At 42.7% G+C, this 24,617-nt stretch overlaps 2 protein-coding genes across 2 annotated transcripts in view; both read right to left on the reverse strand.

Annotated features, from left to right (window-relative positions):
• Window positions 1-19: 19 nt before the first annotated feature.
• On the reverse strand, window positions 20-14,001 carry ccdc138 (coiled-coil domain containing 138). The gene is made up of 13 exons (XM_021597622.3): window positions 13,742-14,001; window positions 13,248-13,414; window positions 13,044-13,144; window positions 12,576-12,859; window positions 12,347-12,466; window positions 9,269-9,346; window positions 9,064-9,165; window positions 8,631-8,786; window positions 8,356-8,475; window positions 7,603-7,789; window positions 6,246-6,419; window positions 580-718; window positions 20-381 (listed from the first exon to the last, which is right to left on the reverse strand). The coding sequence occupies exons 1-13, from the start codon at window positions 13,817-13,819 to the stop codon at window positions 255-257; spliced, it is 1,833 nt and encodes a 610-aa protein (XP_021453297.2). The 5' UTR covers window positions 13,820-14,001; the 3' UTR covers window positions 20-254.
• An 825-nt stretch (window positions 14,002-14,826) lies between these two features.
• Window positions 14,827-24,617, reverse strand: part of LOC110520361 (5-hydroxytryptamine receptor 1F-like) — a 30,283-nt gene continuing 20,492 nt past the window's right edge. The window contains exons 2-4 of the mRNA XM_021597623.3: window positions 20,121-20,302; window positions 19,752-20,027; window positions 14,827-19,564 (exon numbers count right to left, since the gene is read on the reverse strand). Of these exons, the coding sequence (XP_021453298.1) occupies window positions 18,697-19,564; window positions 19,752-20,026 (1,143 nt within the window). The 5' untranslated portion in view covers window position 20,027; window positions 20,121-20,302 and the 3' untranslated portion in view covers window positions 14,827-18,696. The remainder of the gene's footprint in view (window positions 19,565-19,751; window positions 20,028-20,120; window positions 20,303-24,617) is intronic.

The raw sequence follows: 24,617 nt of genomic DNA on the forward strand, positions 1-24,617 counted from the left end.
ACAGAGAAATCGAACACTGTTTCCCATCATTTCTTAGTTTATTGCTTTTAAAAGCTTCCTAGTGAAATCATCTTTACCTCAGAATGCATGAGACAATCATAGCCTCTCCCAACATGATGCTCATTTCATAGCAGATGGTAAACATGTTCAAAACAAGGTACAATATATAGGTTAAGATCATATAAAAACATATTACAAAACTTGACAAAAATAAAAAGTCACCTCCACAATAAGGTTATACGTGTGAGTGTGTGTTATTTCAGATTGAGAAGTATAGAGCTAAGGTTCAATGACAAGAAGGTGAGTGTAGGGTCAGTTGTTCTGTGCATCTCCTGCAGCAGCAGATGAAGAGAGCAGAGCTCAAACAGCCGCCTGTTCTTCCTGTGAAAACCAGAAAACAGAGTGCATGTAACACTGAGTCTATGAATGATAGTATACCTAGCACCACGTGTTACAAATACACAGGATCTTGTAATAATCGGTCCGGTCAGGTTTTGGTTCCAACCTTGCAATAACGCGCCTGATTTAGCTAATCATGATTCTGAGTCCAGACTGAAGAACATGATCAGTTTGTCTCACCTGATCTTGGAGAGTTTCTGTAGGATGATGGAGAGTTTCTCCAGAAGAGGAAGTTCTAGTCTGGGGTTCTTCACAAGGAGAGCTGCAGTACGGAAGAACTCTTCAGTGCTGCAAGCAGACAGGAACTCAGACAGATACCCTGCAGAGAGGGAAACACTTAGATAGGTATACAGAAGGACGGACAGACAGACAGTTGCTCTGAAGAACCTTACGGTAACTGTTAACTGAAGAAGATGTGATGAAACAACGGAAGCCATTTATTTTATATGGAGGGAGAGACGTAGGCGGGGGGACAGGTGGGCGATGCGAGCATGGGCGAGAGAGGGTTAACAGGGCAGGACCTAAGTTGGGGAAAGCTGAACTTCATGCAAATACTGTGATATTGCGGTGCGATTGACCAATCGAAGCTCACTATAGCTTCCAGCCTCTACTGGATTGGCTATTGATGCATAGCACTATCTAGCATGCTTGCTAGCACCCACATGAGGGTGAAGCTAGCGTGGCTATTCAAATGATTGATGATAGTTAACAGGCACTGTTACACACAGGCAGACAGAGAGTTCCACTGAAGAACCCTACACAGTCCTGTCTACTCCTGTTAACCTTCTCAGTCATCCCATCATCGGGCCTCTAACTGTACAACCAGCCTCTGCTGCGAGCAGAATGGACCAGGAACCCAGCTGAAGAGTTCCAGTCCTAGTACAGATGCTAATCAAGTCTACTCAGCAAACGAGAGTAAATCTACATGCTTTCAGGTCAAGCAGAGTCCATATTGTCAGTGTTAACTCTGTCTTACAGGGAGGCATAGATCTCAGCATGTTTCTCTCAGATAAGTCAAATCAGAGCCAGTCAGGCAGTATAGTAAAAGTCTGGACAGACTACAATCACAACCATAAGTGTACAGTTGTGGCAAAAAGTTGAGAATGACACAAATATTAATTTCCACAAAGTTCGCTGCTTCAGTGTCTTCAGATATTTTTGTCAGATGTTACTATGGAATAATGAAGAATAACTACAAGCATTTCATAAGTGTCAAAGGCTTTTATTGACAATTACATGAAGTTGATGCAAAGAGTCAATATTTGCAGTGTTGAACCTTCTTTTTCAAGACCTCTGCAATCCGCCCTGGCATGCTGTCAATTAATTTCCGGGCCACATCCTGACTGATGGCAGCCCATTCTTGCATAATCAATGCTTGGAGTTTGTAAGAATTTGTGGGTTTTTGTTTGTCAATCTGCCTCTTGAGGATTGAGTTCTCAATGGGATTAAGGTCTGGGGATTTTCCTGGCCATGGACCCAAAATATTGATATTTTGTTCCCCGAGCCACTTAGTTATCATTTTTGCCTTATGGCAAGGTGCTCCATCATGCTGGAAAAGGCATTGTTTGTCACCAAACTGTTCCTGGATGATTGGGAGAAGTTGCTCTCGTAGGATGTGTTGGTACCATTCTTTATTCATGGCGGTGTCCTTAGGCAAAATTGTGAGTGAGCCCACTCCCTTGGCTGAGAAACAACCCCACACATGAATGGTCTCAGGATGCTTTACTGTTGGCATGACACAGGACTAATGGTAGCGCTCACCTCGTCTTCTCCGGACAAGCTTTTATCCGGATGCCCCAAACAATCGGAAAGGGGATTCATCAGAGAAAATGACTTTACCCCAGTCCTCAGCAGTCTAACCCATGTACCTTTTGCAGAATATCAGTCTATCCCTGATGTTTTTCCTGGAGAGAAGTGGCTTTTTTGCTGCCCTTCTTGACACCAGTCCATCCTCCAAAAGTCTTCGCCTCACTGTGCATGCAGATGCACTCACACCTGCCTGCTGCCATTCCTGAGCAAGCTCTGTACTGGTGGTGCCCCGATCCCACAGCTGAATCAACTTTAGGAGACAGTCCTGGCACTTGCTGGACTGTCTTGGGTGCCCTGAAGCCTTCTTCACAACAATTGAACTGCTCTCCTTGAAGTTCTTGATGATCCGATAAAAGGTTGATTTAGGTGCAATCTTACTGCCAGCAATATCCTTGCCTGTGAAGCCCTTTTTGTGCAAAGCAATGATGACGGCACGAGTTTCCATGCAGGTAACCATGGTTGACAGAGGAAGAACAATGATTCCAAGCCCCATCCTCCATTTGAAGCTTCCAGTCTGTTATTCAAACTCAATCAGCATGACAGAGTGATCTCCAGCCTTGTCCTCGTCAACACTCACACCTGTGTTAACGAGAGAATCACTGACATGATGTCAACTGGTCCTTTTGTGGCAGGGCTGAAATGCAGTAGACATGTTTTTGGGGGATTCAGTTCATTTGCATGGCAAAGAGGGACTTTGCAATTAATCTGATCACTCTTCATAACATTCTGGAGTATATGCAAATTTCCATCATACAAACTGAGGCAGCAGACTTTATGAAAATGTACATTTGTGTCATTCTCAAAACTTTTGGCCACGACTGTAGAATGTGACAAAGTCGTTGATCCAACATGACACAGTACTTCTCATAACCAACAGAGAACTGCCCCAAAATTACTACACATTTCAATTTTTACAATCAACACATTTTATTTTACTAGTTCAGTTGACTGAGAACACATACTCGCACAAAAAAACACGTACAAAAATGACCTGAGGGATTCAATTCAAACATTTATTTTCTCTGTGATAGGTTCAATAGGGAATAAAGGAGCAGAGTAATTTGTGGGGTAATTGTGCATGAAAAAGCAATCTGCTTTAGAGACAGCCTCATGGTGTTACTGTAGCTACTGTAATTTAGCAGACTGGCAGAGACCCAGGAGGTCCATCCCTGTTACTGTAGCAGAGCTAGACACCTCCATCTGGTCCCTAGCCTCTCCTCTCTTCAGGCTCTTTCAGCCTTACTGTATGTGGGACAGGGGAGAGAAACTTCAAACACAATGGGTCAGTGGTAGAATGGTCCATGTCCAGACTGATTTAGGGAGGAGGGGGTACACTTTATGGTCCCCCCTGGTTCTCCCCTGTCTCTATAGGACACATGGACTGGATTACTGTAATATAGCCTGAGAGCGTTATATGGGGGCTTTGCCTTGGGCACAGACACTAAGCAGGCCTACTGTAGGACAGGACACACTCTGGGGAGAGGGTGACCTGCAGGTGTGAACCAGACCTCTGTGTGTGTGTGTGTGACACTACGCAGGCGTACTGTATAAAGGCGTCCGCATGCTTCCCATCCAAAACAGTTTGTGAACATACAACATTTTGTGACGTTTTTGTTAGTTTTGTCTTTGGGTGTTTGTGCCATAGAATGTTTTCTTGAGGCAACTGTAGGGGTTCTTCAGTGAAGTTTTTGTTGTCATTCAAAGAGAGACAACATGTTTTCATGCAAACATTTTTACTTGAGAAATACTGCACCAAACATCTTAGGCAAAAAACGTAAAAATTCATGACATTTCTAGTGTTATCTGAGATTCATTCAGACCATTCTGAGGAAATGTATACTGGCTATGGCGTCTCAAGATGGACAAACAGTAGTTTTGCCATTTTTTTCTGATTATTTAAGCAAAAGTCTTAAGGGAGTATGCGAGGCACAGACGTTCACTTTGCCTAGCCGAGTTCTGCTAGGACCAAACCGAACCCAGTATGCAGGCGTCTTAACAGGGCAGCCACAGAGGGGAAATTGAGTTGACCTTCTGGTGTGAACTGCATGAAGGAACCCAGCCATACCGAACTGTACAGGGCTGCATTGTAGGCAGACACTGAGCAAGCCTGCAGTAGTACAAGACAGGGGAGGTGTGTCAGGCGGTTTAGTGGTGACCTTCAGGTGTGAACCCCAACTCTCCGTCATGGCCTCACTCACACTCACCTCATTACTCCCCTGTAAACCACGCTAATCACCAGCTCTCCCCCTCTCCCATAAATCATAGTGGGGTGCTGAGATCTCCACCTGCCACACTAGACTTTAGTAGACCAAGCTAAGCTCTGCTCAGTGTCTCTCTCACACACACACACACACACACACACACATATATATATATATATATATATATATATATATATATATATATATATATATATATATATATATATATATATATATATATATGTACACACAAAACACAAACACTTTGTTCAGTATCAGCCAATGACACAAATTAGTCAAACATGAAGCACATAATAGGAGCATACTGTAACTGTACTGTTATGGAGAGAGTACAGTGCCTTGCGAAAGTATTCGCCCCCCTTGAACTTTGCGACCTTTTGCCACATTTCAGGCTTCAAACAAAGATATAAAACTGTATTTTTTTGTGAAGAATCAACAACAAGTGGGACACAATCATGAAGTGGAACAACATTTATTGGATATTTCAAACTTTTTTAACAAATCAAAAAATGAAAAATTGGGCGTGCAAAATTATTCAGCCCCTTTACTTTCAGTGCAGCAAACTCTCTCCAGAAGTTCAGTGAGGATCTCTGAATGATCCAATGTTGACCTAAATGACTAATGATGATAAATACAATCCACCTGTGTGTAATCAAGTCTCCGTATAAATGCACCTGCACTGTGATAGTCTCAGAGGTCCGTTAAAAGCACAGAGAGCATCATGAAGAACAAGGGACACACCAGGCAGGTCCGAGATACTGTTGTGAAGAAGTTTAAAGCCGGATTTGGATACAAAAAGATTTCCCAAGCTTTAAACATCCCAAGGAGCACTGTGCAAGCGATAATATTGAAATGGAAGGAGTATCAGACCACTGCAAATCTACCAAAAGTGTTGTTTAAGGTTTGCCACAAGCCACCTGGAAGACACACCAAACATGTGGAAGAAGGTAAAAGACAAAAGACCTGCAAAAGACCTGAGACTGGGACGGAGATTTGTCTTCCAACAAGACAATGATCCAAAACATAAAGGAAAATCTACAATGGAGTGGTTCAAAAATAAACATATCCAGGTGTTAGAATGGCCAAGTCAAAGTCCAGACCTGAATCCAATCGAGAATCTGTGGAAAGAACTGAAAACTGCTGTTCACAAATGCTCTCCATCCAACCTCACTGAGCTCGAGCTGTTTTGCAAGGAGGAATGGGAAAAAATGTGCAAAACTGATAGAGACATACCCCAAGCAACTTACAGCTGTAATCGCAGCAAAAGGTGGCGCTACAAAGTATTAACTTAAGGGGGCTGAATAATTTTGCACGCCAAATTTTTCAGTTTTTGATTTGTTAAAAAAAGTTTGAAATATCCAATAAATGTCATTCCACTTCATGATTGTGTCCCACTTGTTGTTGATTCGTCACAAAAAAATACAGTTTTATATCTTTATGTTTGAAGCCTGAAATGTGGCAAAAGGTCGCAAAGTTCAAGGGGGCCGAATACTTTCGCAAGGCACTGTATATTGTGGTGGGAATCTGTGGAGTGTCTCCATACTCATGGGGCTTTGAGCTGCACTGACTGAGGGTGGCAGGTATCTTAGTGGTTAGAGCGTTGGGTCAGTAACCAAAGGGTTGCTAGCTCGAATCCCCGAGCAGATCAGGTGAAATCTTTCGATCTGCCCTTGAGCAAGGCACTTAACCAGGGTCGGCGTCAGTGGCCGTGACCCCACTCTCCGAGGGTGTCTCAGGGGGAGTGGGATATGCATTTCACACCATACACAGGTTACCTTTGATTAATAGTGAGAGAAGTAGTGTATCTATACTTACGAGACTCTGTGCTGAGCTGCAGTAGGATGTCTAGGGGGGTCTGCAGCCCCCCCTTCCCTCCTCGGAGCAGGGCTAGGAGGACAGACACTCCCCCGTACTGAAGAAACAGCCCCCGGACATCCACACACACCAGGTCACTGTGGAGGGAGTCCAACACCTGGGCTAGGATGTCAGCTGGAGGGAAAAGAGGAGTTAGGTCACACAGAACCTGGACGCTGCCACTGAAATCCAACCCACATCTCTCTGCTACCAACCCTTATCCCATCCCAGCTGGAGGCTCACCTAGACTTGGGAGATCAGCGAACAGTTCTGTCTAAAGCCCCAGGGATAAATCACACTGGAGCTGACACTCTGAATGTGACCCTGACAAACTGCTGTTATGTCTGCTTGCTCCTCTCTCCCCTCGTCAGAGCCGTACAGACAGGAGTAGTGGATAATGAACAACCCAGTATAAGCAGACAGAGTGAGAGTGGCTAGGAGAGACATCCTGGTTACTGAGAAGTCATCTTTAATGGGGCCTGTGTCACTGATGATCTCCAGATACACAGCACTGTAGTCTGTAACTGGCCTAGCCAGGGTGCTTGAGGGGTACACCAGAACCCCCCTGACCCAAAGCCTGCCTGCCTCCCTCTCTCTCTGGTCCAAACCCATTAAGGCACTGAGTTTCCAGAAAGATTTGTTTTCTTTACACGACCCAGACCCACAGCTAAGTGTCACTCACTCACTCACTCACTCACTCACTGTCTGTCTGTCTGTCTCTGTCTGTCTCTGTCTGTCTCTGTCTCTGTCTCTGTCTCTGTCTCTGTCTCTGTCTCTGTCTCTGTCTGTCTGTTTTTATTAGTTCAGATGTTTTTCTGTAGACGGTTAAAAGCTTTTTGGAGCCTGATACCTCAGTCTGACATGGTACTGATTAAAGAAATAAGAAGAAATATTCTTCCTATATGAACAAACCAGTTTCATGTCCATCCAGAGACCGAGCTGAGTCAACCTGGCAGAAGGCTTGCTCTTTGGGGGTTTAGGCTTGGGTTGCTGTGAAGTACTTGCTTACAAATGTATTTGTGAAAATCACGAAACAAATAACATTTGATTGGTTGGGATTGATTGATAGATGCACGGCTCTCTATAGAGCACAGGACTACTTTATGAGTTACACTCACTAGAAAGAGACAATTAAATAAACCTGTATACATAAACAATGGAAAACCACACTGCCCTCTGCTGGGGACTTCACATAACTACACCAAAAACGAATTGAGACATATCAAAAGATATCCCTTGGATTTAGGAAGAATATAGAATTATTGGATAAGTGTTTGCATTAGACGTTGTGTGTATATGTAGTGTAGCAGGGTTTTACCCTGGGTGACGGTCCTGAGGATGATGAGGGAGGACAGGAGACGTGTGTGGGGACAGAGGCTCCTGTACAACGAGGGAGGTAGAGGAGGGCCCCTGGTCTTCAGAGGGCCACTGGGGTCCTGCTGCTGGGTCGGAACCCTGGACATCTCCTCCCCCAGACGCCGTAAAGTGGACGACAGAGCCACCGGCTACATACAGAGATACACGTACTCACAGTTAGTCAGTGGGAATTCAGCATTGTGATCATGTTTCTGGCCTTGTGGTTCACCCTCAACACGTTGCTATAATACTACAGCATGAGATTCCAGTTTAAACATCAAGTAGTTGCCCTGACACTGCCAGACAAACAAACACACTCCCCACGTTTCAGTTCTGAGATGTGTTGGATCCGGGATGGCATCCATGCTTGTTGTTGACTATCTGGGCTGGGAGTTTTCATTGAGAACCAGACAGAGATTCTATCCAGTTGGGTCTGAGCCTCTCTCGGTCAGTGCGATGTCTGTTCTCCAGACACACACACAGCCTGTTCTACATAGGGCTAATAAAACTTGATAACTTCTAATGTACCCACACTAATTAACCACATACTGGCCGCCAGGCCAGCACAGGACACAGTCCAACACAAGGGATTCAATAACAATGTTTACAGCATGAAAACAAAATTCGACTTTCTTCTCACAGCTGGGAAGAGAATAAATTGTCAGTTTGTGGTGTGTGGTGTTGTGTTGTTGTGTGGTGTTGTGTTGTGTATTACCTGTATGCTGTTGTCTATCTCTCTCAGGCTCCAGTATATAAACTTGATCAGGGACAGGGTACCAGAGGGGTCTGGTGATGCAGAGGACTGATGCAGCTGCTCAACCAACAGAGGCAAAACCTAGAGACAGGAGGTCAACAACAACACAATATAAACAACACATTATAAACTACAAAACACTGAATCAACACAAAGCCTGGGACATCATAACAAGATAGATAAACACATCGCGTAATAAGCCAAAACGACCCCCTGGACAAGTCCAGTTCTCCCACCTTCGAGCACCTGTCGAGGAGAGAGACCACTGGAGACGTGTGCTGCTGACCCTGGGCTGTTCTGCTGTCTCCTGCTACTGGAGGAAACGTCTGTCTGTCTAGAATCCAATCCAATAGCAAAGCCAGCAGCCTGAGAGGGGTGGGACTTACACTACCCTGCAGAATGAGACAACCAGTTACCAGTATGGTTAGAGTCTGGCCATGCTAAATTGTGTGTTTTCCAAACAACCACATTGACAGGAAATTGGACTTTACAAGGTAGTTAGAAACAACCACCACCACTGTTGATTAGAATAATTACGGTACCAGTCTGTGAGTCTTCATCAGGGAGTATGTGTAGGTTTAGGGCTGCATTAGTTACAATCACAGTTAACACAGTAATAACACTAGTAGTTAGTACCCACCATTCCCAGTGGAAATGCCATATACACACCTTGGCTGGCTTGGAGGTGGCTTTTTTCTCAGGTTTGGACTCAATGGCCTTCTGACAAACGTTCTCTCTCCCCTTCTGTGCCATGGAGTATTCATACTTCCTCTAGAGAGAGAGAGAAAATCACATGTAAATGAACAGACACTATGTATAGGGGTTGAGGGTCTAAATAACACAGGTCTATTTAGCTTGTTGTGTGTCTTCCTACCTGAAGGTTCTCTAGCCGAGCCTGGACCTTCCTGAACTGGTTCTCCAGACGCTTGTTCTGCTCACTCAGCTCATTCAGCTGAACACAATACAATGATATAATACAAACAGTTAAACACTTTTATTCAGAGCAACTCACTACACAAAGTTCTAACTAAGTGATCAATCAGAACCAGCGTCCTTTCAGAAAGTATTCACAGTTTTGAGTCAATAACTATTCAACCTCTTTGTTATGGCAAGTCTAAATAAGACCAGGAGTAAATATCTGCTTAACAAGCCACATAATAAGCGGCATGGACTTACTCTGTATGCAATAATAGTGCTTTATTATTTATTTATTTAACTAGGCAAGTCAGTTAAGAACAAATTCTTATTTAAAATGCAGCCTATCCCGGCCAAAAACAGACGACGCTAGGCCAATTGTTTCGCTGTCCTATGGGACTCCAAATCACGACCAGTCCAGGATCGAACCAGGGTCTGTAGTGACGCCTCTAGCACTGAGATGCAGCGCCTTAGACCGCTGCGCCACTCGGGAGCAACATGATTGTTGAATCACTACCTCGTCTCTGTACCCCACACATACAATTATCTGTAAGGTCCCTCAGTTCGAGCAGTGAATTTCAAACACAGATTCAACCACAAAGACCAGGGAGGTTTTCCAATGCCTCGCAAAGAAGGGCACCTATTGGTAGATGGGTAAAAAAAAATAATGGTGAAGTTATTATTTACACTTTGGATGGTGTATACACCCAGTCAAAGATACAGGCGCCCTTTCTAACTCACTTGGCGAAGAGGAAGGAAACCGCTCAGGGATTTCACCATGAGGCCAATGGTGACTTTAAAACAGTTACAGAGTTTAATGGCTGTGATGAGAGAAAACTGAGGATGGATCAACAGCATTGTAGTTACTCCACAATACTAACCTAACAGTGAAAAAAAGGAAGCCTGTACGGAATAAAAAATATTCCAAAACATTTATCCTGTTTGCAACAAGGCACTACATTATTACTGCAAAAAGTGCAGCAAAGCAATTAACTTTGTGTCCTGAATACAAAGTGTTATGTTCGGGGCAAATCCAATACAACACATTACGGAGTATCACTCTACATATTTTCAAGCATAGTGGTGACTGCATCATGTTATGGGTATGTTTGTAATCGTTAAGGACTGTAGAGTTTTCAGGATGAAAAAATGTACTGAATGGAACTAAGCACAGGCCAAATCCTAGCAGAAAACCTGGTTCAGTCTGCTTTCTACCAGACACTGGGAGACGAATTGCAGGACAATAACTAAAGGCCAAATCTATACTGGAGTTATATATATATATATATATATATATATACAGTGCCTTGCGAAAGTATTCGGCCCCCTTGAACTTTGCGACCTTTTTTGTGAAGAATCAACAACAAGTGGGACACAATCATGAATGGAACGACATTTATTGGATATTTCAAACTTTTTTAACAAATCAAAAACTGAAAAATTGGGCGTGCAAAATTATTCAGCCCCTTTACTTTCAGTGCAGCAAACTCTCTCCAGAGGTTCAGTGAGGATCTCTGAATGATCCAATGTTGACCTAAATGACTAATGATGATAAATACAATCCACCTGTGTGTAATCAAGTCTCCGTATAAATGCACCTGCACTGTGATAGTCTCAGAGGTCCGTTAAAAGCTCAGAGAGCATCATGAAGAACAAGGAACACACCAGGCAGGTCCGAGATACTGTTGTGAAGAAGTTTAAAGCCGGATTTGGATACAAAAAGATTTCCCAAGCTTTAAACATCCCAAGGAGCACTGTGCAAGCGATAATATTGAAATGGAAGGAGTATCAGACCACTGCAAATCTACCAAGACCTGACCGTCCCTCTAAACTTTCAGCTCATACAAGGAGAAGACTGATCAGAGATGCAGCCAAGAGGCCCATGATCACTCTGGATGAACTGCACAGATCTACAGCTGAGGTGGGAGACTCTGTCCATAGGACAACAATCAGTCGTATATTGCACAAATCTGGCCTTTATGGAAGAGTGGCAAGAAGAATGCAATTTCTTAAAGATATCCATAAAAAGTGTTGTTTAAGGTTTGCCACAAGCCACCTGGGAGACACACCAAACATGTGGAAGAAGGTGCTCTGGTCAGATGAAACCAAAATTGAACTTTTTGGCAACAATGCAAAACGTTATGTTTGGCGTAAAAGCAACACAGCTCATCACACTGAACACACCATCCCCACTGTCAAACATGGTGGTGGCAGCATCATGGTTTGGGCCTGCTTTTCTTCAGCAGGGACAGGGAAGATGGTTAAAATTGATGGGAAGATGGATGGAGCCAAATACAGGACCATTCTGGAAGAATGAATGAACCTGATGAGTCTGCAAAAGACCTGAGACTGGGACGGAGATTTGTCTTCCAACAAGACAATGATCCAAAACATAAAGCAAAATCTACAATGGAATGGTTCAAAAATAAACATATCCAGGTGTTAGAATGGCCAAGTCAAAGTCCAGACCTGAATCCAATCGAGAATCTGTGGAAAGAACTGAAAACTGCTGTTCACAAATGCTCTCCATCCAACCTCACTGAGCTCGAGCTGTTTTGCAAGGAGGAATGGGAAAAAATGTCAGTCTCTCGATGTGCAAAACTGATAGCGACATACCCCAAGCGACTTACAGCTGTAATCGCAGCAAAAGGTGGCGCTACAAAGTATTAACTTAAGGGGGCTGAATAATTTTGCACGCCCAATTTTTCAGTTTTTGATTTGTTAAAAAAGTTTGAAATATCCAATAAATTTCGTTCCACTTCATGATTGTGTCCCACTTGTTGTTGATTCTTCACAAAAAAATACAGTTTTATATCTTTATGTTTGAAGCCTGAAATGTGGCAAAAGGTCGCAAAGTTCAAGGGGGCCGAATACTTTCGCAAGGCACTGTATATATATATACTGTACGCACGTCACACAGACATACATACCCACATATATAAATTTATATAAAAATACATACATATACTGTGCCTTTGGAGAGTATTCATGACACATGATCTTAGGTTAAAAGCAGCCAGCTGAATCAGATGCTTGCCTGTTTCTTCATGTTGTCATTGAGTTCCTTGATGGAGTTGAAGCTGGACTTTAACCTCTTGTTCTCTCTGGTTCTCTCACTCAGCTGCTCCTGTAGCTGACTCACCTCCTCACTGCGGCTCTGACGGAATACAAACATTTTCAGAACTGCTCACACAACGCACTTTTCAAAAAACTGTGAAGAAGAGATCATATTCAACCTTGAGGGATTGCTGAAGATGTGTGTTTACCTCCTCTTGCTGTAGCAGTCTGTTCTCTCTGTCCTGGAGCTGGGCCGACCACTGCAGCTGGCTCAAACGTTCTGCCTGTAGTTGTTGGTAGATGTGCAGCATCTCCTGGTAAACCTGTCCCATCACTGAGGGGCAGGAGGGGGAGAGGACAGGGGAGGACTGCTTCTGCCTCACCCCTCTCTCCTCTTTCTCCCCCCTCACCTCCTCTTCTCTGGCCAGGCCTACGGTGGACTCAGTCTCTCGGGAGCCCAAGGTACGGGCTAGGCTGGAGGGCAGGGTCACATCTGAAACAGAAGAACTCATACATTGTTTTTTTGTCAAGTGTTTTCAGTTTGAAGAAAGCAGTATTGGTATGATTAATATGATTATTATTAATATGAATATATTACCTTTATTATCAACATAAAAACAATACATTATCTTGCTACATCTGTTGAGACATGCTGAACATAAGAAGACCCGACACACCTGTCTCTGTGTAGTGGGTCTGTGTGTCCAGGAGAGGGCTGAAAATATAGTTCTCACTCAGGTCCTCCTCACTGTCATCCCGACTACAGTCACTGTACAACCTGGGTAAGCAGACAGGTACACGTCAGTGGCATATAGTAGCTTGGCACCATCAATTATAACACAAGGTGTTGGTCTGACAGAAATGCCTGGAGAAAGACTGACCTGTCTGGAGGGTTGGTGACAGCCTGGAACAGCTCCTGTAAGGCTCTATTGTAACCGCTCATCTCCCTGGTGGTGCTGCGTCTAGACCTGGGGGACTTCACAACTCTCTGCTGCCCACCATGGTAGTGTCTTCCACTCAGCGCAGGTGCTTTCTGCTCTGTAGAGACCTGTCAAAAGGCAATAATGAGCTATAGCATGTTCAGTTACTGCAACGTACGTGCGTGCACAACCTAGTACTAGTAATAACAAGCCAACTAACGTTAGCTAACTATTTAGCTAACTAACTAAGTCGATAACGTTAGCTAGCTAGAGTTAGCTGGTTTGCTTCTTCTCTTGGTAACGACTCCGAGTGATCCAGCTAGCTAGCAAACACAGATAGCTAGCTGGAGCACTCGGGGTCGTTACCAAGGGAACAATCAAACCTGCTAGCTAGTTACTGTAAGCTAGCTAAATATTTAGCTAGTTTGCTTGTTAGCTATATACACATTACTAACCCGTTTCCTTTCCAGATATTTCATTTTCAGCCTCTCAACCGTAACGTCCAACTCGCTCCCTGACGATTCCTTGTTCATCTTGAGATTTCACACAGATGTATTGTTTTTCAACAAACGCCAAAAGCAGTCAACTTGTTGTCAGTTTGAATTATGTGCATTTTTCCTAAACCGGAAATGAAAAACCTACAAGTCTGCTGTCATCCTGAGGGCGGCGCCATTACACAATACATACATATACACATACCTATTCTGACGTTGTGCTCGTGTTGCAGTTTGAGGGACCGTCACTGCTGTTGTAGCCTTCTGTGCTCAGTGCTTGGATGAATCTATCAACCTGTTCAAGAACCTGTTCCACATTCTGTAAAATAATACATTCACATGCATACATTATTAAGATACTGTTAAGACCAGCTATTATTTGCCTCAGAATGATGTAAAATTGTATTAGTTCCTCACCCAGGTGGTATTTAAATGCATATAGGTTAACAGTGAGATATGATTCATACTGTATGAATCATAACATAACTCATCTTTAGACTGATATAGATACATAAATACCATCTGGGTGTGGAGGGAACCATAGTCTGAGGTAACAGAACCATCAGAGTGGAGGCACGTTCTGTTGGGGAGGCATCATCTGATGGAACTCTTCCATAACACCATGACTCCCCTCTTTCTGGCATCGTTTTCTTTTCAAGAGAACACACTATCAAATTAACATTTTCAAATCTTGTCATTGTGTTGTTTATTTCAAAAACAAATCTCCTTACATTTGCCTCACAAACATTACCCTCTGTACTTACGGTAAGAAAAACATTCATACCATATTCTAAGTTTATGAGTGGGAGTTAAATAATCAGTATTCTAGCACCTCCTCTCTTAATGACACACGTATTCGCCTGCTGTGCCTCTGGATCAGAGCTCTCTGTGCTATGGGTGGAGGACAATGGTGGAGCAACTTTCTCAGCTCTCTTTAATCAGCTATAGAGATCTCTGCATTAAGACAGAATATAAAGCACCCATATGGCATATAACACAAAAGTTGCACTGTAGAAGTGGAATATCTAGCTTATTAACAACACTGATTGAGTATCACAACTTTAAATCACTACTTTTGTAGCATCAACAAAAACAATGATCACAACAAATATTGTTTGGAGAATAAGTCAAAACTTTTGATATGTTATATTTCAGATATGTCTACTAGCTTGGGGAGGTTGGTAGTTATAGAACAGACAGAAACACCATGATCAGCTATTCTAAGACCTTGCAATGATCGAGGCTGATGGTTTAAGTCCAGAGTTTCATCCTACAGTTTAACCAGTTTCTGTCTATTCATTTAAACACCATCCCGACTACGACAGTAACCCAATCAAACATCAAGGAGATGATGACCTCATGGCTCTCTATAAATAGACTCTTATGGATCTGAGGTCCTCTTAACTTTCCTCCAAAGCTCAGCAATGTGCCAGTCCCATTAGACTGACCTGGCTGGAGTGTCCATTAGTCTTGGCAGAGTATTACAGGTAATTTCCTCCGGGTAAAGATTTAAAGTCTCTTGTGTTTATTCTGTTGATAGTCTCTGATCTCAGGCAGTCAGATGCTATCCCGGATCCAACACAACTCTGAACTGAATGGCGTGCACATGCTTGCGTGTGTGTGTGTGTGCGTGCATGTAACATTACAACAACCTAACATCGTTATTAACCTATAGAAGTACGAGATCGCCATCCCTGTGACCGGGTATGTGACTAAAGATTTACAGTGCCTTCAGAAAGTATTCACACCCCTGGACTTTTTCCACATTTTGTTGTATTACAAAGTGGGATTAAAATGGATTTCATTGTAATTTTTGGTCAATGATCTACCCAAAATACTCTGTGGTGGATAAAAAAAAAACACTTGTAAAAACTTTATAAAAAATAAAACACTCATATTTCTTGATTAGATAAGTATTCAACCCCCTTAGTTAATACATGTTAGAATCACCTTTGGCAGCGATTACAGCTGGGAGTCTTTCTGGGTCTCTTAAGAGCTTTCCACTCCTGAATTGTACAATATTTGCATTATTCTTCTTTTTCAATTCTTCACACTCTCTCAAGTTGGATGTTAGTCACTGGTAGACAGCCATTTTTAAGTCTTGACATAGATTTTCAAGCAGATTTAAGTCAAAACTGTAACTAGGCCACTCAGGAACATTCAATGTTGTCTTAGTAAGCAACTTCAGGACATCCAGTGCCTTCAGAAAGTATTCACACCCCTGACTTTATCCACATTTTGTTGTTTTACAGCCTGAATTTAGAATTGGTTAATATTAGATTTTGTGTGCATGGCCTGTACACAATACTGTCAAAGTTTAATTATGTTTTTAGAAATGTTTACAATTTTTTTTAAATTAAAAGCTAAACTGTTTTGAGTCAAAAAGTATATAACCTCTTTATTATGACAAGCCAAAATAAGTTCAGGAGAAAAAAAATATACTTAACAAGTCCCATAATAAGTTGCATGGACTCACTCTGTGTACAATAACGTGTTTATCGTGATTTTTGAATGACTACATCATCTCTGTACCCCACACATACAATTATCTATAATGTCCCTCAGTTGAGCAGTGAATTTCAAACACAGATTCAACCACAAAGACCAGGGTAGTTTTCCAATGTCTTGAAAAGAAGACTACCTATTAGTAGATGTGTAAAAAAGCAGACATCGAATATCCCTTTAAGAATTGTGAAGTTACATAATTACACTTTGGATGGTTTCACGGATCCCTCCGGAATTTTCATTACGCGCACCTGTCCCCTATTCCCACTGATTAGTACTTGTATAAGTGTGCCCTTTGGTTTCCATTGGGCTGTCCATTATCGGTACAATGTCCATTGGTGCGTGTGAGTACCTGTGCTGTGTGTTTAGGCTTTCGTGCCATTGTGGATTGCGCAGATGACTACAGGTCTCATCCCGTGTGTTAATCATTGTGCGAGTGTGTTATTTATTCAAGGTACTCCTCGCTCTTTTGTTTTGGGTTTCTACCCTGTTTTTTGTTACGTGTTTGTTTGGTCTTCGTTCCCGTGCCTTTACACGGCACGCCGTAATTTGGGCTTAATTTAAAAAATTATATTACGCATTCCTGTGCCTGTCTCCCGAATCTCTTCATACCAACGTGACAGTATCAATACACTCAGTCACAACAAAGATATAGGCACCCTCAACTCCAATGCCAGAAAGGAAGGAAACTGCTCAGGGATTTCACCTTGAGGCCAATGGTTACTTTAAAAAAGTTAGAGTTTATTGGTTTTATTGGAGAAAACTGAGGATGGATCAACAACATTGTAGTTACTCCACAATACTAACCTAATGGACAGAGTGAGGCACTAAAGGAAAACGGCAAAAAATGAGTTATGTTTGGGGCAAATCCAACACATCACTGAGTACCACTCCTTATATTTTCAACAGGGTGGTGGCTGCATTTTGTTATGGGTATGTTTGTCATCAGCAAGAATAGAGGTTTTTTTTTAGGATGAAAAGAAAATGAAATAGAGCCAAGTACAGGCAAAATCCTAGAGAAAAACCTGGTTGAGTCTGCTTTCCAAGAGATACTAGGAGACAAATTCAGCTTTCAGCAGGACAATAACCTAAAACACAAGGCCAAATATACACTGAAGTTGCTTACCAAGATGCCATTGAATGATCCTGGAGTGGCCTAGTTATAGTTTTGACTTAAATCGACTTGAAAATATATGAATAGACTTGAAAATGACTGTCTAGCAATGATCAACAACCAACTTGACAGAGCTTGAATACTTTTTTTAAGAACGTGCAAATATTGTACAATCCAGGTGTGCAAAGCTCTTAGAGACTTACCCAGAAAGAGTCACTGTAATTGCTGCCAAAGTTGATTCTAACATGTATTGACTCAGGGGGTTGATACTTAGTTTGTCAGTATGGGTTTTTTTTGTGTAGATGTGTGAGAAAACATTTAAGTAAAATGTAATCCATTTTGAATTCAGGCTACAACACAACAACATGTGAAATAAGTCAAAGGGTATGAATACTTTGAGGGCACTGTAAAGTTAATTTCTTTTCCACATTTTTTGCAGTTTTACTTTAGTGACTTGTTGCAAACAGGATGCATGTTTTGAAATATATGTATTCTGTACAGGCTTCCTTTTTTTCACCCTGTAAATTAGTTGAGTATTGTGGAGTAACTACAATGTTGATCCATCCTCAGTTTTCTCCTATCACAGCCATTAAAGTTTCAATATGTACATTTTTGGGCGACCGACAAAATGCACATAGAAATGTGAGTTAGACGGTCATTCTCATTGAAAGCAAACGTAAGAAGCGGTAGATCTGTTCTGTGTTCTATTTCTATGCTTCTCGTTCTTAAGTATGGCTTTTGCGTCTTTTACTTTCAGTTATGTACACCAGCTTCAAACAGTTGAAAATACAATATTTTGGTTATTGTAAAGATTTTTCACAGCGGATTAGATGGTGCAATGATTCTCTACACTATAAACTGCTTGTTTTGTCAAACTGAAATTAGACGGAGTATTAGAATTTTAGCAACCAGGAAATGGCGGAGAGATTTCTGAATATTGTACCTTTAAACTCTGTAACTGTTTTAAAGTCAGCATTGACCTCGTGGTGAAATCGTGGTTTTCTTCCTCTCCGGCAACTGAGTTAGGAAGGACGCCTGTATTTGTAGTATTTGTAATGAATAACTTCACTATGCTCAAATGGATATTCAATGTCGTTTTCTACCCATAGGTGCCCTTCTTTGCGAGACATTGGAAAACCTCACTGGTCTTTGTGGTTGAATCTGTGTTTGATATTCACTGTTCGACTTAGCGACCCTACAGATACTTGTATGTGTGAGGTACCTTTGTCTAAATTGGACTCCACCCTGCCTAAATAAAGGTTAAATAAAAAACAAATGTGTGTCCTCTCTGCCCGTGTCAGAGGCGAAGCCTACACCTGACCAGTCTCTGGAAGGCCTTCTTAAAGTCTTCGTTGAAGATAGTGTAGATGAGAGGGTTGATAAGGGAGTTGAGGTACCCCAGCCAGGTGAGGAAGTCAGCCAGCTCTATGGAGGTGTTGCAGGAGCCACACGTGTTGACGATCACCTCCTTCAGGAAGAAAGGCATCCAGCAGACCACGAAGGCCCCCAGTATCAGTCCTAACGTAGATGCAGCGCGTCGCTCCCTGGTCCCTGAGATACGCTGCCGTCTCAACCCACATTCACGCTCCCGCCTCGACTCGCTCTGGGGACTTTTTACGGCGATGCGCACGCGGTCTCCCTCCGTGGAGGGGTCTGAGTAAGACTTTTCCGGGGGGTTCAGGGTGTCTGGGCTCTGGGGGTCTCCATCAGTGGGGCAGGAGGGGAGGGTGGTTCCGTTGACCATGGAGGAGTGCTGGCTGGCTCTGCTGGCCCCCCTGCGGAGGTACAGAGTCTGAGCTGCTCTGTAGATCTTATAGTAGAGGATGAGGATGAGGAGCAGGGGAATATAGAAGGCCCCCAGGGTGGAGTAGAGGGTAAAGGCGATGTGGTGGTGCGTTATCAGACACTGGTCCTCCTCTGGCCCCCCACCATGGTTCCTCCACAGCAGAGGGGGAAGGGATATGAGGACGGACAGGAACCAGACGACGGCGACAGTGATGCCAGCTCGGAGGCCGGTGCGTTTGCGTGAGTACTCCACGGCGTCAGTGATGGCCCAGTAGCGGTCCAGAGCGATGGCTGCCAGGTGGAGGATGGAACAAGTGCAGCAGGTGATGTCAACACTCAGCCAAACATTACAGACAGCCTCACCCATCACCCAGCTTTCCCTGAGGATTCAGACAGAATATTGATAGGGATTATGTTTGTGACTGCACTTTATTATTATTTTGATCACAAACAGTATACTTTGATTACATGTCTTTTAAACATATATGTGCATCTGAAATGCTGTAAGACACTTTATGCTGCAAGACAAATCAAACAAATTGTGCAATAATGAATCTTTGTAGCTACCTCTGTATGTAGAGGATGCTGAAGGGCATGACCAAGATGGCCACCAGCAGGTCCGTCACCGCCAGAGAGCAGATCAGGTAGTTGGCCGGATGATGTAACTTTCTGGTTACGATGATGGCTGTGATCACCAGGGAGTTGATAACCATTGTCATGACAGCGAGCAGGGACAGGGTGAGGGTGAGGATGATTTTACTTGGTGGGGTTATAGAACCCCCATCCCCCTCCTCACCCCCACCCAGGGAGAAGACCCCCTCTGTACAGTTAGACAAGTCCATCCTAGAGAGGAGAGGAGACAAGAGAAAGATAAGGTTCTGCACCAAGGCTAGCAGTATAGATGAACGATGCGTAAGAGTTTAAAAAGGTACTCACACTCAAACCATGTAGGACTTCAGATTGACCAGGCAGATGATTAATGAAGCGTAATCCTCCATAGCTGTATAAGCTGTGTGTACCTTTGTGATGTGTGTTTATTGGTGTGCCCTCTCCAGCAGTAACCTGTGTCAGTAGCTTCTTTCTGGTATCTCTGGACTCAACCAATATTTCACAGACACCTGGAAAAAGAAAGGGAGGAAAGGAGGGGGAGAGAGAGAGAGAGAGAAACAGTCAGTGGAAAAATAAATCACCAATGAGAGTCCAGCCGCTGATTTCATAACACCCACCCATCCACCCACCCACCCACACACACACACGCCTGATGTGATCTCTGATCAAAGCCGTGACCATCATCACATGCACGCACGCACACAAACACACACAAGGTGCAATCACGGATCAAAGGCGGTACAATCTGCACAAAAGCAGACGCTCATCGGTGTATGTGTATACTTGTATCTCTGTACTCTAGTTACCACTTATTTTGAGTTGATCAGTTAAGAATTGAACGGGAATTCAGCATTGACCCTAAAGACACTCATGTTAATTTCCTTGTTCCATATGATGTTCTGTGCTTTATTGTCCATTTACATGGAAGTTCATTTTGTGAAGCCAGCATACAAATACACAAAAAACAATACACTATAATACATACAATATGGAAAACACCAGAAAGATAATAATTAATGCACATTTACACTGAGTGTACAAAACATTAGGAACACCTTCCTAATATTGAGTTGCACCCCGTTTTGCCCTCAGAACAGCCTTAATTCGTCAGGGCATGGACTCTACAAGGTGTTGAAAGCATTCCGCAGGGATGCTGGCCCATGTTGACTCCAATGCTTCCCACAGTTATGTCAAATTGGGTGGATGTCGTTTGGTTGGTGGACCATTCTTCATAAACACTGAAAACTGTTGAGCGTGAAAAACCCACCAGTGTTGCAGTTTTTGACACACTCAAACCGGTGTGCCTGGTACCTACTACCATACCCTGTTCAAAGGCACTTCAATATTTTGTCTTGTCCATTCACCCTCTGATGTCTCAATTGTCTCAAGACTTAAAAATCCTTCTTTACGTCTCTTCCTCTTCATCTACACTGATTGAAGTGGATTTAACAGGTAATATCAATAAGGGATCATATCTTTCACTTGGATACACATGGTCAGTCTGTTATGGAAAGAGCAGGTGTTCCTAATGATTTGTACACTAAGTGTAATTATCCAGTCTCTGCGGTCTACTGTCTGACCATGTACTGAGCCTACATCTGTTTGATGCTGTATATTTCTACAGTGAGCTGTGAGAAGTTGTCATAGAACAGTTGTCATAGCAACTCTGACTTTTTATGAAGGACGGACTGAAGAAAAACACAACAAGTCAGATAAACTCACACATCATTAAATGCATGCACATGCACGCAAGTACGCACACAAACAGCTGTATAGACCTCTCTCCTGTCTGTAAGCATATCAGCTGTCTGAATCTACTCCTCCAGAGTTGACCCGAATATATAGAATACTACTCATTTAAAGTCAAGGAACAGCATGCACTGTAATCTAGTAATGCACTGTATTTACATATGAAGTGTTTCTCAACAGAGTGGTTCATTTAAACCTGTCAGCTTCAGTCTGTCAGTGTGTGTGTGTGTGTGTGTGTGTGTGTTTGTTGATTGACAGTCTTCGGTGAGGCAATCTTCCAGCAGCAGCAAAGGGAGAACCTGCGCCTCCTGCTGCATTCAAGTCTTTCACTTACAGTAATCATACAGTGGAGCACTGCTCAGTCAGAGAGCGATACATGTTTGTGGATGAGGTTTACAAAGCAGGAAATTATAGGGACCGATACCTGGTGCTGTGTAATTGGAATGTACCCATTTAAAACGTCAATCTGTGGATTAAAGCGCTATGACTGGTAGAGTCACTGACATGTCCCTATGGAGATGCAAAACTGAGTGGGACTATTTTAACAGACTGCAGATTGAACTGGGATTTAAACAGACCTGTTTCAGCCAAGGCTTGGAGAATGCACCAGTCCCCTCCCTCTCCCAGCCCCCCCCCCCCCCCCCCCAACCATTCAAAACTGGAATAGACATAAAGCATCTATCCATCTGTCTGTCTGTAAGGGACAACCAACAGGCAACAAGAGACAATTGAGTCGGGTGCAAATGTTAGGGGTTTTATTTTCTCAAACTTGACGTTGATTACAAAGTAAGTTCAACTGTTCTACCACCTCAAACATAGATACATATTTAACTGAGGTCTACACAGTAGAACAGGCACCACTCCACAGGTTAACTCAGGCCATAAGGTAAGCACACAGAATATAAAAGGGAATGGCAGGTAGGCTTTAAAGATACATATAAATGATCAAGCATCTATTCCAATTTTTTGTTGGATAAACATGATTTGAAGCATTAATATGATCATTAACATGATTAGTCATGCTGAGACCAAGGTCTTTTTACAGATGAGCCCTGTATAGACATCAATATACAAATCAATATTCAATAAAAGGTGTCTGTTTGATATTTGAAATGAAGACTGTGACCCAACTATGTTGGGTTATTATTTGTTTGGACATTAAATGTTTGGTGCAAATTAAAGTGCAAAGGATAGGGATATTTAGCTGTGCTACGTGGCCATCACTATAGCTGCCTCTTCTTTTTAGTTTATCAAAAAAAGGGGAAACTAAATGCATTCAGCAGCTTTCATATGACCCTGAAGAAACTTGTACGATACGATATACCTTATGGTCCGTTTACATGGAAGTTCATTTTGTGAAGACAGCATACAAATACACAAAAAAACAATACACTATAATACATTCAATATGGAAAACACCGGAAAGATAATTACTTCACACATAATTATCCAGTCTCTGCGGTCTACTGTCTGACCATGTACTGAGCCTACATCTGTTCTATGCTGTATAGTTGTATATTTCTACAGTCAGCTGTGAGAAACAATTTCAGGGTGCGATAGGTGGGATGCCATTACAGTACATTCCTTCTCCCATTCTGCAGGAAGGAATAAGAACAGTTGTCATAGAAACTCTGACATTCTATTTGTGAAGGATGGATAGAAGAAAAGCACAACTCAAGTCAGATAAACTCACATATCATTAAGTACACACACACACACACACACAGTGAAACATTGCTAAAACGGTGGATCGTCCCGAAACCTGCTGAGGGGAGGACAGCTCATAATAATGGCTGGAATGGATTAAATGAAATGGTATCAAACACATGGTTTCCATTCCATGTATTCCTTTCCAGCCATGAGCCTGTCCTCCCAATTAAGGTGCCACCCACCTATGACAGTATTATAGTAATGCACTGTATTTATTACGTACAGTACCAGTCAAATGTTTGGACACACCTACTCATTCAAGGGTTTTTCTAAATGTTTTACTATTTTCTACATTGTAGAATAATAGTGAAGACATCAAAACTATGAAATAACACATATGGAATCATGTAGTAAGCAAAAAAAGTGTTAAATCTAAATATATTTTAGATTCTTCAAAGTAGCCACCCTTTGCCTTGATGACAGCATTGCACACCAACTTCATGAGGAATGCTTTTCCAACAGTCTTGAAGGAGTTCCCACATATGCTGAGCACATGTTGGCTGCTTTTCCTTCACTCTGCGGTCCAACTCATCCCAAACCATCTCAATTGGGTTGAGGTCAGGTAATTGTAGAGGCCAGGTCATCTGATGCAGCACTCCATCACTCTCTTTCTTGGTCAAATAGCCCTTACACAGCCTGGAGGTGTGTTGGGTCATTGTCCTGTGAAAAACAAATGATAACGCAAACCAGATGGGATGGCGTATCGCTGCAGAATGCTGTGGTAGCCATGCTGGATAAGTGTGCCTTTTTCTAAATAAATCACACAGTGTCACCAGCAAAGCACCCTCCACACCATCACACCTCCTCCATGCTTCTCAGTGGGAACCACACATGCAGAGATCATCTGTTCACCTACTCTGTGTCTCACAAAGACACAGCGGTTGGAACCAAACATCTCAAATTTGGACTCATCAGACCAAAGGACAGATTTTCACAGTTCTAATGTCCATTGCTCATATTTCTTGTCCCAAGCAAGTATGTTCTTCTTTTTGGTGTCCTTTAGTAGTGGTTTCTTTGCAGCAATTTGACCATGAAGGCCTGATTCACGCAGTCTCCTCTGAACAGTTGATATTGAAATGTGTCTGTTACTTGAAGTCTATGAAGCATTTATTTGGGCTGAGGTGCAGTTAACTCTAATGAACTTATCCTCTGCAGCAGAGGTAACTCTGGGTCTTTCCTGTGGCCGTCCTCATGAGAGACAGTTTCATCAAAGCACTTGATGTTTTTTGCGACTGCACTTGAAGAAACTTTCAAGGTTCTTGAAAATTTCCGGATTGACTGACCTTCATGTTTTAAAGTAATGATGGACTGTCGTTTCCCTTTGCTTATTTGAGCCTTAATATGGACTTGGTCTTTTACCAGATA

The sequence above is a fragment of the Oncorhynchus mykiss genome, chromosome 3, assembly GCF_057628025.1.
Source record: "Oncorhynchus mykiss isolate SJ-2025 chromosome 3, ASM5762802v1, whole genome shotgun sequence".
NCBI lineage: Eukaryota > Metazoa > Chordata > Actinopteri > Salmoniformes > Salmonidae > Oncorhynchus > Oncorhynchus mykiss.